This window comes from Callithrix jacchus, chromosome 2 (genome assembly GCF_049354715.1).
Source record: "Callithrix jacchus isolate 240 chromosome 2, calJac240_pri, whole genome shotgun sequence".
NCBI lineage: Eukaryota > Metazoa > Chordata > Mammalia > Primates > Cebidae > Callithrix > Callithrix jacchus.
Window position 1 is genome coordinate 82,479,219 of NC_133503.1, and position 13,690 is coordinate 82,492,908.

Here is a 13,690-nt window from a genome sequence, read left to right on the forward strand (position 1 = left end):
AGTAGATTCCTAACTCCTGGAGAAACCAGAGCTCTAGGAATTGTAGGCTGCTTTATGTTAGAAAAGAAAAAGATGGTGTTCTGTCCTCCTGTCCCTTACATCTGCGCCTACTGCTACTAAACCTGGAAGCTGAGAAGGGTATAATGGTGACTCCTGATTTCACGGCATGAAATCAGACTATTTCTTTATTTTGCGACGGTTGTGTTTGGTGGTGAAGCCAAGATTCACACTTCAGTCTCCTTACTGCAAGTTCTCACTCTCACGGGAAACTTAACAATAATGACTTAATATGCTACACTTTTTTGGGAAGAGTTACCAGATAAAGTTCAAGATCCCAGTGAGTGGTGAATAATACAGATAAAGGACAAAGGGGTTTTCTGTAAAAGCATACTCTAAATATCATATGAATCACAGCTGCAATAAAAACTAATCTACTGTTTATCTTGAATTCAAATTCCACTTGGCATTCCCTATTCATATTTGCTATATCCGGCCACTCTTCTTCCATGCATTTTTAATTTTAAAAAACAGTACAACATCTCATTCTAGCAATTTACCTACAGAAATAAAGACAGGAACCACATTACTACTGAGACAAACACAGTCACTGCAAACATCAGAATACTGGAACATATTAATATATTAACTTTCACCCAAAAAAACCAGAAAGCATTTGCAGACATCAAAAATAGCTTCATTATCCTTTTGTTTGTATAATATATCTCTGGAAAGATGAAAAACAATCAGAACACTCGTTTGTTACAGGAAAGAAAATGTTGTGGACAGGAAAAAAGTGGGAGGAAGACTGGTCACTGCCTATACCACTGTGCACAATTTGAATTTGGAACCATGCAAAAGAATTGCTTGATTAAATTAAAATCATTTAAAAGATAAAAAATAAACATTTAATACCAGCACAATATGCTGGGAAACAAAATGAAAGGCTTTCTGGCCGCATTGCCACTCTTTCCCAGACTGAGGCTTGCTAGTAAAGGGTTTCTGCCTGAACCAGGCAGAGGATCCATACATGGATCATCTGACAAACACAAGGGTTCTTAGGAAGTGTTCTAAATTGTGTTTAGGACGTATAGCCCCTAAACGTTGAGATTCATCAAGAGTGGGAAAGAGCCCAAGTGGGAAGGAGCATGGGTTGAGAAACACAAAAGTAGGTCTGTTGACAAAAAATGGAAGTAAAGGGGACATCAGGTTGAAACTTTGTGCTGTGAGCCAGAGAGGGACAACTTAAAAGTTGCCTAAAGAGGCGCACACAGTCTGTGCTGCTGCCCTCCGGCTGGAAGGGAACCGCAGTTCTTCCCTACTGGCTGGAGCCCTTCACAGAGTGTCCCCCACCCCCACCACTAACTGCTGCACTGCCCCTCCCCCTCTGCAGAATGTCTGGGGTCCTATGTTCTAAACCTATTTACTTTCAAATTCTGACTGATCAACCTGAACTCAGGAGAATCTGTTGAGGCAGGTCACTCTCTGAGTCCTGCTCTTGATTTTTCTCATTGTGGAAACCGTCAGATATCGGTGAACAGCACCCAGCCTGAGGAAATGGCTTCAGATGAAGGTAAGTATGTAGGGACAAGGGCATCATCCAAGTCTCTGCCATGTTTCAAATCCTTGGGAATTCAAGTTTTACACAGCCCCAGGGGACAGTTGGTAGGGCTGGTGTCGAGGAGGGAGGGAGATCTGGATGTCCCCAAAGACACCACACCTGGGGAGGGCCGTGCCACCCTGAGTCTGCGGTTAGGGAGGATGGCAACTTGAAGGTGGACCAAGATGCCTGGGGGAATACACCACATAGGGGAAAGGATGGAGTGGACGTATTGATTCTTTCCAGAGGGCGACAGGTCACGTCACCATGTGTTTGTAGAGAGTGGTGGGATCGTGCTGTGCTGGTGGCCCAGGGAGGATGACAAGCAAGCCTGTGAGCCCTGTGTTGTGTCTTCAGGAACCTTGAACGTGCCCTTCCATAGTGTTCAGGGGGATTTGGACTGGAGTTTTCTGGATCTTAGGGAGGAGTGGGGAGAAGTGGTCTCAGCCAGAAAACCGTTGGGTGTGTTGGCTGTGACAGAGCACGCACTGACAGCCTCCGGGTGGGTGAGGCTGGGGCTACTGTAACTGCCGAAGCCTCTCAGCTCCCTCCCCAGAGGTGGCTTCTCTGTCAGTTCAGGTAGCTGTTGGCTTTAACAGGAATGGAGGCAGTTGGGGAAGTTCAGGCAACACGGCCTGGGCTTCCCAGGTTGTTCTGAATTGTTTGTCCTTTAGTGGAAACTCAGGTCTTCAGACCCACTTCCTCTTGCCTGCCAGCTCATGGCCTGTCCTCTGCACTTTGTGTTACTGTAGAGAGGAAGAATTTACTTCTATTCCATGTCTACTACCTCACGAACACGGGACAGGTGTGGACTCTTGCTGGTCCTCGGTGGAAGGGTCTGGAAAGACTGGTTTCCTTTTCAGTGGAGAAAGGAAAGTAGTGCACAAATAGGAAGAGGGTCCTCTTATTATTATTACTGTTCAATTAGGATGTGTGTCCTGACTGATGAGGTGCATGTGCTGTATCCCTATCCCCCTTGACTGGAGACTGCATGAGGTCCTAGTGAACAGGGATGAGCTCCAGACAACTTTGCCACACCTGGCCTGTGGCCCAAGAACCTCTGGTTCTTGGTTGGTTACTATATTTAGTTACTGGGAGCTCAAAGGAAAAGGACCAGAGATGGGCTCGTTGTCCCATGACCTACTGTAACATGACCAGCAGTTGTGAAAATCCCTGGACACCTCCCCTGACAGCCCCACTGCTCACCGCTTGCTGGCTGTGCTCTAATCGTGTGCCGCTGTTGCTGGCTACCAAATGACAGTATCTCAGGCAACTCCACCACTGCTTCTCAGACCTGCTCCCTGGGAACAGAGCTTCCTGAGTGGCGGCCAGGACCACCGAGCACTGAGGAAAGTATAGTCTGACTCTGACCCATGTTTGGCACTTGCTGGGCCTGGTGCCAGCACAATCACTTGCACACTGGGTGTGATGCGTATGGATTATCTTCAGGGTTCACAGGGTGCTGGCTTGGGAGAGATTTCCGTCCACTGGTTTTCTTTCACTGTTTCTTTTTTAAGATGGAGTCTTCCTCTGTCACCACGCTAGAACTCAGTGGTGCAATCTTGGCTAACTGCCAGGCCCTCTAGTGAAGCGACCCTCCTGTGGAGGAGGAACAGAGCATGCGATGCACACTCAGGGACACTTGCAAGCTGCAGAGTTTCCCTGTCACACGCCCTCAGCTGTAGGACACCCCTCTGATTCCCCAGTGACTAGGGCGGACCTGGAGACCCCAGCTCATTCACCTCTTACCTTGTGTCTCCACAGCATGCCCAGTGCTGGAACCGGCTGTGACAGAGAACCCTGGTGCCTCCCTGCCAGTGTTCACGCCTCTGTCCTTCGCCACACCTGCTCCCAGCCCAGCACACGGGCCGCCCCTCATGACTACAGTGGTTCCTCCAGGCGGCCCTCCAGTGCTGTCTGCCTTCCCCAGGACCCCTCCCGTGGCAGGACAGGATGGCCGCGGCCCACATTGGACTGGGGCTTCAAACATCTTTGGCCAGATGACAGAAATGGGGCCTGTGAAGGCCCCTCAGGCACAGACCTCGGTCCAAACTCAGGCCCCCCTCATCTGGCAGGCTCCAGGTGCCGTCTGTGAGGGCGTCGCATGTCCACCTGCCCGACCCCTGGCAGCTGCCCCTGTGGTGCCCGCTATGGCTGCCCACATCATTGGGGGCACCCAGGCCTGTGAGGGAGGCTGGTCCCAGGGCCTTCCTCCTCCTCCAGCACCACCACCGGCTCCCCAGCTGGCCCCCACCATGGCCCCAGGGAATGCCTGTCCATGGCCACAAGGGGCTCATGGAGAGGGCAGCCAGGCCCCCTCCCAGGCCAACGCCCAACCGGACCACTCCTGCAACCCCAAGAGTGTGTATGACGACTTCCAACTCTGGCAGCGCTACAAGCCCCTGGCCCGGAGGCACCTTCCCCACAGTCCAGACACGGAAGCGCTTTCCTGTTTCTTCATGTGAGTGTCATCGGGGCACCGGAGCTCATCCTGCAGCTCACCCATAAAGAGGCTGCCGGATGGACGGGAGATCACGCTGTTCAGGGGATCTTGCGGAACGGTCTGGAAGGCGATGGGTTGAGCTATGGAAGGGCACATTTTCAGCAACATTAATCTGGCTGCCGCTCAGGACAGACTCTCAGGAGCCTCACCTCACCTGCCCCTCACTGTCCCATGAGTCCAGCCAATCCTTACAGGGCAGGTATTTGAAGCTTTGCCCTTGATCCCTTCTAGAAAAAGGGACAATGATGCTTCATTCAGAGGATGGTGTAGAGGTGACTTGAGCTCACATATGACGCATGTAGCACAGTGCCCAGCACATGCTGTGACACATTACATGACAGCTGTTATGATTACCACCCCCACTGCTATCATTATCAGAACTAGGCCATCTAGGACAATGCTCTCCAAAGCCACCGGCTCCAGTGATGGCTCTCAGTGCACCACGAGCCCAGCAGCCCAGGGCCGTAAACTGTGGTGACTGAGGCAGCAATGCCAGAATCAGAGAGTTTGTTGATTCAGTCCCAGTCCTGCATCTCTCCATCCTGCAGTGCCTCTGTGACCCCGTGTCCGCCCCACCGCCCCGCGATGAGCTAACCCGTACTCCACGGGAGCTTGAGCACATCCACCAGGCAACACACTGGCAACTCCCCTAGGCAAGTCCCCTGCCCAGAGCCCTGTAAGGAGGCCCCATCTTTGTCCCAAAAAATCTTGCCGCCCTGCATCCTGGAACTGGTTGTATTCTCCCTTGGAGCTCAGTCCCGGTGCACTGGGGACCCTGATTCTCACAATGCAGTCGCCACAGGCTCACAGGCTTGGCGTGGACTGGGCTTCGAGGCCGCTCTGCTTTGGTTCTGGTTTCTGCTCCTCTCCAGAACCCTGAGGCTGCATCCCCAAGGGCTGCCTTGCTCCAGAGTCCTCAGGAAGCTGGTTAAATGCTCAGTCCCGAGGCCCTAGAACCTGCACGTTAACCCTCCCTCCCCAGTCACTCTGTGTGTAAGCTGTCTCAGCCAGTTCGAGCTCTACCATAACAAATCCTATAGACTGGGTCATTAGGACACATTCACGTCTCCCAGTTCCGGAGACCAGAAGTCCCAGAACAAGGGGACAGCAGACTGGTGTACTAGCTGGACAGGGTTGCCTCTGGCTATGTCCTCTTGCGGCTGAGAGGGAGAGCCCTGGTGTCTCCTCCTGCCCTTATTGGGGCTCAGATGCCATGATGGGAACCCACCCTCATGACCCGTTCTAACCCTGATGAACTCCAAGAACTGAAATACCGGGGCTTAGGGCTTCAGCACAAGAATGCTGGGGACACTCACGTTCTACCCATAGTACTGAGTTCACTTGTCAACACTGTAACACTGAGGACTGGAGGGGCAGTTGCAGAGGCCAGCCTGTGGCTTGTGTTGATGATTGATCTTGGGGGCATATCCCACCCACGTGGGGGAGAACAGGACAGGGACAGATGGCAGGAAAGGTATGGGGGGGACGGACCGGGTGTTGGGACCAGGTGGGCTTGGGATGGAGGGTGGGCTTACGGACTGGGACTGACTGCACTGCCTTACAGCCCAGTTCTCAGATCCCTGGCCCAGCAGGAGCCCAGCATGACCCTGGAGGAGGGACTGCGGTGGGCCATGCGGGAATGGCAGTACACGAGCAACTTGGACCGGATGATCTACTATGAGATGGCGAGAAAGTGAGTCTAACCTGTAGGGGCAGAGCCCACATGGCAGGATGAGAGAGGGTGAGAGGCCCGGTGGCCGTGGTGACTTCTCAGCGTGAAGCATGAGAAGGGTGTGGACAAACACAGGCTCTCCTGGGCCCCGGGCTCCTTTAGGAAGCTGCTCCTCCGTCCTAGAGTGCTCTGGGGTCTCTATCCTGCCCTGGTGGGAAGCCACACCCTGCCTGGCCTGAGGCTAACCCCTGCCTGACACTAAGGGTCAGGGAGGGAGCAGCCAGCACTACAGCCCAAAGGAGATCACCGACAGCTGTGAGGATGGGGAGAAGGGGCGCTGGCAACTATAGACAGAGCGGGCTGCACTCTCCTGACAGCAGTGGCCAGAAGTCGGTTTTCACCCATCCTAGCCAGGAGTGAAGAAACCTGCGCTGGGTCAGGGGAGACCTGAGTCCAGGACACCATGAGATCCATCTCTGGCCTGCCTGCTTTTGCTCCTCGTAGTCCCCTCCTTTAAGACAGAAAGACAGCAGCCTCAGGAAAAAGGGGCCCTGTCTTTTGGGCCCAGCTTTTGCTTCCTCCTGACCAGGGGTCTCCCAGGCCTCATTTTCCTGGGTTATCCTTCAGCGATCCACAGTCCCAACCACAGGACTCCTGCATCTGGGCAACATCATGGACGCCTTCTACGAGAAACCCCACCCCTGGCCAGCTGAAGGCTGGAGTGGGGGTACCCGTGGTGCCCTCCTGGGCCTTGTAGCCCTCACTTAACTCAGAAAGCCCTGTGGATGCAATGGGCTTTGTAGGGGCCGGGTGAGGGAGGGAGAGCCCAGAACTCTGGGAGCAGTTCCCTCTGGGACTGGGGGATGGGCCCCAGGCAGGGCCTGGACAGCACGCCCGAGGCAGGCCATCCCATCTCTGCCATCGGCTGCTGCCTGGCCCTGGGGGAAGGGGGTCTGGACCCTCTCAGCACGGCCTGCATCTTCTTCACCCCAGGTTCCTGGAGTTTGAGGCTGAGGAGGAGATGCAGATTCAGAAGTCCCAGTGGATGAAGGGGCCCCAGTGCCTGCCTTCTCCAGCCCTACCAAGGCTTGAACCTCAGGGACCCTCAGCACCGGAGGTGGCTAAGGAGCCAGGTACGGCTTCCCACATTTCCACAGGAGCCACAGCAAAGTCCACAGGGGCCAAGGGAGGCCACTGTCCCCACACCCCATGCCTCCCTTCAAGAGAGAAATTTGTTCCAACAAGACAGCTCAGGGGAGCCGGGGGCTGGGAGGCCTGTGGTCATGAAGTGGGTATTCACCTGGTCACGTTTCCTAACTACTCTCTCCCCTCGCCATTCCAAAACTCAACAACCTGCCCAGGAAGCAGGGATGAGCGGGTAGAGTACTCAGCATATCAGTGACTTCCAGCTTCCTCCAAAATGATGCTGTCTCACAAGTGCCCCACCTATGGCGTCTCTTTCCGGGTTGCTGTGGTTCAGGTGGTCCTGACCCAGCTGGGACCCACTTCAGGTGGCTGAGCCCTGCCCTCCCCTGTGTGATGCAGGCAGGAGGAGCAGCCCTCACCATGCCCATCCTCCTCCCTCCCTGCCTCAGTGTACCTTCCCAGCAAGGCCGGCCCCAAGGCCCCGCCTGCCTGCCTGCCACCACCCAGGCCCCAGCAGCCAGTGGAGACCAAGGCCCACCTGCCACAACCCAGGCCCCAGCAGCCAGCGGAGACCAAGGCCCACCTGCCACCACCCAGGACCCAGCAGCCAGCGGAGACCAAGGCCCCTGAGGAGATACCCCCTGAAATGGTACAGGAGTGTGTGGACATCATGGAGGAGCTGATGGGGCCTCCCGCTGGGGCCACTAGGGAGCTCCAGGGACAGAGGAAAGAGGGCGAAGTGGAGCAGGAAGGGGACGGGATGCTTCTAGACCCAGGCATCCTGAGCTACGTCAACGATCTGTGTTCCCAGAAAGACTTCGTCACCAAGGTGGGCTGGCCTGAAGTGCTGGGGTCTGCAGAATTCCAGGGGGGTGGTACTCGCAGGTCCTTGGAATTAAGCTCTGTTCCTTAGCTACTCTGCAGTAGATGGGTGTCTGTGTCGCTGTCGATTTGAGGGTTTGTGTATGTGATTATGTCTGTGTCTTCGTATCTGCGACTGGTTACTCTGTGTTGGTGTGGGTGTGAGTGTGGAGGGTGTATGTTACTTGTGTCTAGTTTTCTGTGTCATATGTGGGTCTGTTTGTGTGTCTCTGTCAGCATGTGTGTATGCTACCAGGTCTGTGGTCTGTGTGTGGAGCTGGTGGTTGCCAGGACGTGAGACAGCTTCAGAAGGGTGAAGACGGGGCGCTCACAGCTTTCTGCATCTCCTCCAGGTGTGCTTGGCTCCACCTTACTCCCTGATCCAATTCCTGGAAGAACTGCTTTCCCCAGATCCACAGATGGCCTTCTTGGCCGTAAGCCAGGAGCTGGAGCAGGAGGAAGGACTTACCCTTGCCCAGGTAGAGCAAGGAGGGGAACCCAGGTACACTGGGGGCAGGAGGGAACCGGCACACAAGCCCCACCTGACTGCTTACCCGACCCTGCGGGGGGATGCTCGGCTTCTTGGGGGGCCACTCCGAGGTGGGGAGGTGCAGGTTCAGACGGAGCAGGATGGAGAGGAGCCAGGGAGGGGAATCAGGATGCAAACTGCAGCGAGGCCCAGCAAGATGCCCAGCAGAGCCACACCCTCTGTCTTTGACAGGAAGCCCAGCTGCCTCAGCCTTCCCTGCCTGCCTCCCAAGTGCCTTGGTCTCCACCACCCCGGACCCTGTTCACACTTGGGGCAGTGCCAGAAAATGCCCTGTTTCCTCCCACAGGTAGCAGAGAAGCACCTCCAATCCTCAAAGGAGGAACGGTGTGAGAGGGTAGCCCCTAGTCATGTCACCATCCAGCTGGACTCAATCTCTTCTAAGTCTGCAGTGGGCCAAGGAGCAGAGAGAGATGTCCCTGGCCTCCAACAAGGGGTCAGCATGGAAACCTGCCCAACCCAGACGGCTGCCCGGGACCCTCAGGGACAAGGCAGAGTGTGCATTGGGGTGGCCAAAAACCCTGTGGTGCTCTTGGAGAGGCTGGATTCTGGCAGGCTGAGGGCTGCCCAGACAGACTCTCCTCCCCAGGACCAGAGACCCACCTGCCCAGCTGTGGGGACCCAGGACACCTGGGGTCTCCCTGGGGCCTCTCCTGTCAAGGAGTCACGCAGGCTGTGTAAGGGGTCAAGTGAGGAGGAGAGGGAAATCCCTGGTATGGTTACCGTTGTGGGTACCAACTACAGGCTGAGGCCCTGGAAGCTGTCCCAGAGCCCTGTCCCTGCCTCGGGCTGTCTCAGTACAGAAGGGCGGAAACCCCAGGGAGCTCTTCAGTCCCAATCTGTGAAGAGAAGAGGCCTGAGCCCAGCACCGGCTCCCACCACCAAGTCCAAGAAGCGAGCTCTCTTCAGAGGCCCATCCCCTGCTGTTCAGACGCCCAAGGGGTCAAGTGAGGAGGAGAAGAAAATCCCTGGTATGGTTACTGTCGTGGGTACCAACTATAGGCTGCGGCCCTGGAAGCTGTCCCAGAGCCCTGTCCCTGCCTCGGGCCATCTCAGTACAGAAGGGCGGAAACCCCAGGGAGCTCTTCAGTCCCAATCTGTAAAGGGAAGAGGCCTGAGCCCAGCACCCGCTCCTACCACCAAGTCCAAGAAGCGAGCTCTCTGCAGAGACCCATCCCACGCTGTTCAGATGCCTCACCTAAGACCTGGGCTCAGAGTCTCTGGGGCACAATCCCTGGCTTGGGGGCTGGGTAACCCCTCACAGTCTGGAAAGAGAAAGGGTGACCCCTTGCTCTCTAAGAGGAAGAAAAAGCAGCATCGGAGCCAGTAGAGTCAGGGCAGACTCTGGTGCTGATCCCCACGGTGGGGCTCTCAACTCTCCGGCCCTCAGGGCATCAGGTGCCCCTGATCAAAGACTTCTCCCCCAGTGCTGACCTTGCTGGGCCTTAGCTTGATGGGGGACGGTGGGAAAGGGAAGGGTGGGAGGGAGGCTGAACTGGAAGGGAGGGCCTAGGGGTAGGCGGTGGGGAGCAATACCTTGGGGGTCTCCTGTGTAAATCTGAATAAACATAGTTGTGTTGGAAATGCTCTCCGGGCTGCTGCCTCTGTCCTCAGGGCTCTGCTGCTCAGTGGAGGGGGTCTGTAAAGGAGTGCAGAGGAACCGGGAGATGCCAGGCACTGGGGACCCACGGGGGCCAGCCCCACTGGTTCCTCCAGGTGTAGGTTGCCCCTTCAGATGCTCCAGGAACTGACAGATGCTGAGGAAACCCTCATCCCTCCCACCACTCACTCACAAGGCCCCGACTGCTTTAGTTATCAGCATCCCTGGAAAATCCTGGGATGTTGAGAGCTGGCTGGCTCTTGTTCTGCCCCGTGGGAGCTGAGGAGAAGGGAGCTGCCCGCAACATGGACGCGGGGAGAGGCGGTCACTCTTGCTTAACCCTCATCAGGAAGAGCTCAGGCCCTGGGCTGAGGGGAGATGTCGAGGCATCCATCCACATGGGTGTGTTTGGGATACAACGGTGAGTGGGGAGCAGGGGGAGTCCTTCTGCCGGTTTCTAGACAGGAAAGACTCTTGTCCAACTGGCGGAAGCAGATGCTCCTTGCAGTGGCCACAGGGACTGGCCTCAGGGGCACTTGGGGTCCTGCATGGAGCCCCCCACAGCTACGATTCCCTTCCCATATGATTAGTGAACTCTTGTGTGGAACTGATGCAGATACAGATTTGAACCCAAGATGTGGATGTTGCAGTGAGCCGTGATAGCACCATTGTACTCCACCCTGGGCAACAAGAGCAAAACTCCACCTCAAAAATAAAAATAAAAATAAATTAGCTGGGCTAATCCCAGCTGCTCCAGAGGTTGAGGCAGGATAATCACTTGAACCTGGGAGGCGGAGGTTGTGGTGAGCCAAGATGGAGCCACTGCACTCCAGCCTGGGCGGAAAGAGCAAAACTCCTACCAAAAAAAAAGAAAACAATAATTATCCAGGCATAGTGGCATGCTCCTGTAGTCTTAGCTACTTGGGAGGCTGAGGCAGGAGAATTGCTTGAACCCGGGAGATGGCCACCATCCCACCCAGCTAATTTTTCTGTATTATTTGTAAACATGGGGTTTCACTACATTGGCCGGGCTGGTCTCACAACTCCCGATCTCGGGCAATCCACCCACCTCAGCCTCCCAAAGTGCTGGGATTACAGGCGTGAGCCACCATGCTCAATACATCTCTTTCAATCAGCTTCTGCGCAGCAAAAGAAATAAACAGAGCAAAGAGACAACATGTTGAATGGGAAATGATGTGTGCAAACTATTCATGACGAAGGACTAAAATCCAGAACACGTAATGAGCTCAAATAACCAACAATCAATAACAACAAATAATCCCATTAAAAAATGAGCGAATGACATCAGAAACATGCAAATGGCCAACTGATAGATAAAAAAATGCTCACATCAGTGATCACCAGGTGCAAATCAAAACTACGAGATACCTACCACCTTACCACAGTTAGGATGTCTATTCTTAAAAATACAAACAGCAGATGCTGACATGATGCAGAGAAAAGGGAACTCTTACCCACTTAGGTGGGACTGGAAATTAGTAACGTCATTATGAAAACCACTATGGAGATTTCTCAAAACACTAAAAACGAAACTACTACATGATCCAGCAATTGCACCACTGGCTATTTAACCAACATAAAAGAAATCAGTATATCAAATCAGGATACACTCACATGGTTATCACTGCACTACTGACAACAGCAAAGGAAGCAACCCAAATATCCACCAATGAGCTGACAAGGAAAACGTGGCATATATACAAATGGAATGCTATTCAGCCAGAAACACGAAAGCACGTTGTTTGCAGCAACATGGATGAAGCTGGAGGTCATTATGTTAAGTGAAATAAGCAAGGTCAGCCATAGAAAGAAAAACATCACACATTCTCACAGACATGTGGGAGTTAAAATCAAATACGACAACAAAAAAAAGTTGACCTCATGGAAACAGAGAATACAATGACAGGTATCAGAGGCTGGGAAGGGATGGGGGTGAGGAAGAGAGGTTGGTTAATGGGTACAAACGTACAGTTAGAAACAGTACAGTTTACAGGACAGTGAACTCTATTGTTCTATAGCAGAGTACCATCACCATAGTTAGGCTGGAGTGCAACGGCGCAACGTATTTGCACTATGTTAGCAAATAGCTATTGTATATTTCAAAGTAGCTAAAAGAGAAGGCTAGAAATGTTACCAGCACACAGAGATGATAAATCTCGGCCAGGTACGGTAGCTCACGCCTGTAATCCCAGAACTTTGGGAGGCTGAGGCAGGCAGATCACCTGAGGTGATCTGGCCAACATGGTGAAACCCTGTCTCTACTAAAAATACAAAAATTAGCCCAGCATAGTGGTGTATGCCTCAATCCCTTTAAAAAAAAAAAAAAGGCTGCATGATGAATCAGGTATGCGGCTTTGGCCCAGTACGGAGTGGAGCTCAATTTCAACCCAGATGCTTCTGACTTGGAAGGCCATTCTTCCAAGCATCTTTTTTCTAGTATGTTAGATATACGTTCTGACTCCAGGTCCAACTCCAGAGACTACACTGTTTTCACAATACCATGTCTTCTAAACGGAAAAAAATACCTGCACAAAATAGTTGATTCTCTTCTTCCAATTTCTTTTCATTCAGGAAAAGGGAAAGAAAACACATTTAATGAAGCATCCTATAAATATAAACAAATACAGTGTTAAGATTTAGATGCTTTCTCAGTAAACATTATTTTAAATGATAAACCAAAAGAATGTATATCTAAGGGCTGGGCGCAGTGGCTCAAGCCTGTAGTCCAGCACTTTGGGAGGCCGAGGCGGGTGGATCACGAGGTCAAGAGACTGAGACCATCCTGGTCAACATGGTGAAACCCCGTCTCTACCAAAAATACAAAAAGTTAGCTTGGCATGGTGGCGCGTGCCTGTAATCCCAGCTACTCAGGAGGGTGAGGCAGGAGAATTGCCTGAACCCAGGAGGCGGAGGTTGCGGTGAGCCGAGATTGCGCCATTGCACTCCAGCCCGGGTAACAAGAGCGAAACTCCGTCTCAAAAAAAAAAAAAGACACCAATAATCAACAAACAAATGGCATTGCAATGGCTGTTTCAGGAAACATCCATTTACACTGTTTCTTGGATTTCAGGCATAAAAACATGACTGAAGACATATACCGGCCCTATTGCCTTGACAATTCATAACCATTGTTAACAGTTACCATTTCGCTACTCAGAAGATTATAAAGAAACTGATTTTTTTTAGCCTGGGGAGAAATGCCAAATGTGGGTGAAGGGGAGAAGAAAAGCAAAGCACACTGCCATGTGTGTACCTACGCAACTGTCTTGCATGCTCTGCTCATGTACCCCAAAACCTATAATCCAATAAAAAATTAAAAAAAAAAAAAAAGAAACTGATTTTGCGTAAGACTCTACGATCTACTACCTATAACTCTGACATACACATATCGTACAACCTTAATATATAATTATAAAATCTGATAACCAACGTTCTGTAAATTACCAGCTATTACAACATTTTGCTGTTTGCCTGTTAACCAAGCTGAGGTGGGGAAGGGGAAGTTGGAAGAAGCCTCATTTCACCTGCCCTTTCCAAAATTTCACTTCAAGAGTGTTCAAAAACTCAGTATGCCCTGGGATCAATCTCCAAGTTCGTCTAATTTTCACTGCTTAACAAAAGCGGTGTAGAAAGCAATTACTGTACCCTCCATCAATCTTTTCAGATTGCACAGAATTCCTTCCAGAAAATTCCAATAGAAAAAAAGACAGGTATTCCCGTTTTAGTATGTTTTTGTTTCTTTA

At 52.4% G+C, this 13,690-nt stretch overlaps 1 protein-coding gene and 1 long non-coding RNA gene across 43 annotated transcripts in view; one reads left to right on the top strand and one right to left on the bottom strand.

Moving 5' to 3' along the window:
- LOC128931330 (uncharacterized) overlaps positions 1–13,690 on the bottom strand; it is an 84,026-nt gene that overhangs the window by 69,809 nt on the left and 527 nt on the right. For 6 of the 41 annotated variants that reach the window (XR_013532114.1, XR_008479565.2, XR_013532113.1 and 3 more), the window contains exon 2: positions 12,473–12,552. The exons of 25 other annotated variants lie outside the window; for them this stretch is intronic. This is a non-coding gene — a long non-coding RNA (uncharacterized LOC128931330). Of the gene's footprint in view, positions 1–2,803; positions 3,289–9,862; positions 10,783–10,995; positions 11,066–12,472; positions 12,553–13,690 lie in introns of those variants that run through there. 10 more of the 41 variants (XR_013532115.1, XR_008479553.2, XR_013532110.1 and 7 more) reach the window with 7 other exon arrangements.
- Positions 1,449–9,914, top strand: LOC100410204 (NUT family member 2F-like). Of its 2 annotated transcripts, none has more exons than XM_078364951.1 (6): positions 1,449–1,570; positions 3,362–4,058; positions 5,665–5,793; positions 6,766–6,905; positions 7,368–7,747; positions 8,133–9,792. In XM_078364951.1, the coding sequence occupies exons 1-6, from the start codon at positions 1,555–1,557 to the stop codon at positions 9,654–9,656; spliced, it is 2,886 nt and encodes a 961-aa protein (XP_078221077.1). In that variant the 5' UTR covers positions 1,449–1,554; the 3' UTR covers positions 9,657–9,792. The 2 variants fall into 2 exon arrangements, with proteins under 2 accessions (XP_078221077.1, XP_078221078.1); XM_078364952.1 differs by lacking the exon at positions 1,449–1,570 and having other exon boundaries at positions 3,340–4,058; positions 8,133–8,258; positions 8,616–9,914.

Coding starts and splice junctions, on each gene's coding strand:
- LOC100410204 (XM_078364951.1), top strand. Junction 5,794..6,765: donor TACTATGAGATGGCGAGAAA/GTGAGTCTAACC, acceptor TCTTCACCCCAG/GTTCCTGGAGTTTGAGGCTG. Junction 6,906..7,367: donor GGAGGTGGCTAAGGAGCCAG/GTACGGCTTCCC, acceptor TCCCTGCCTCAG/TGTACCTTCCCAGCAAGGCC.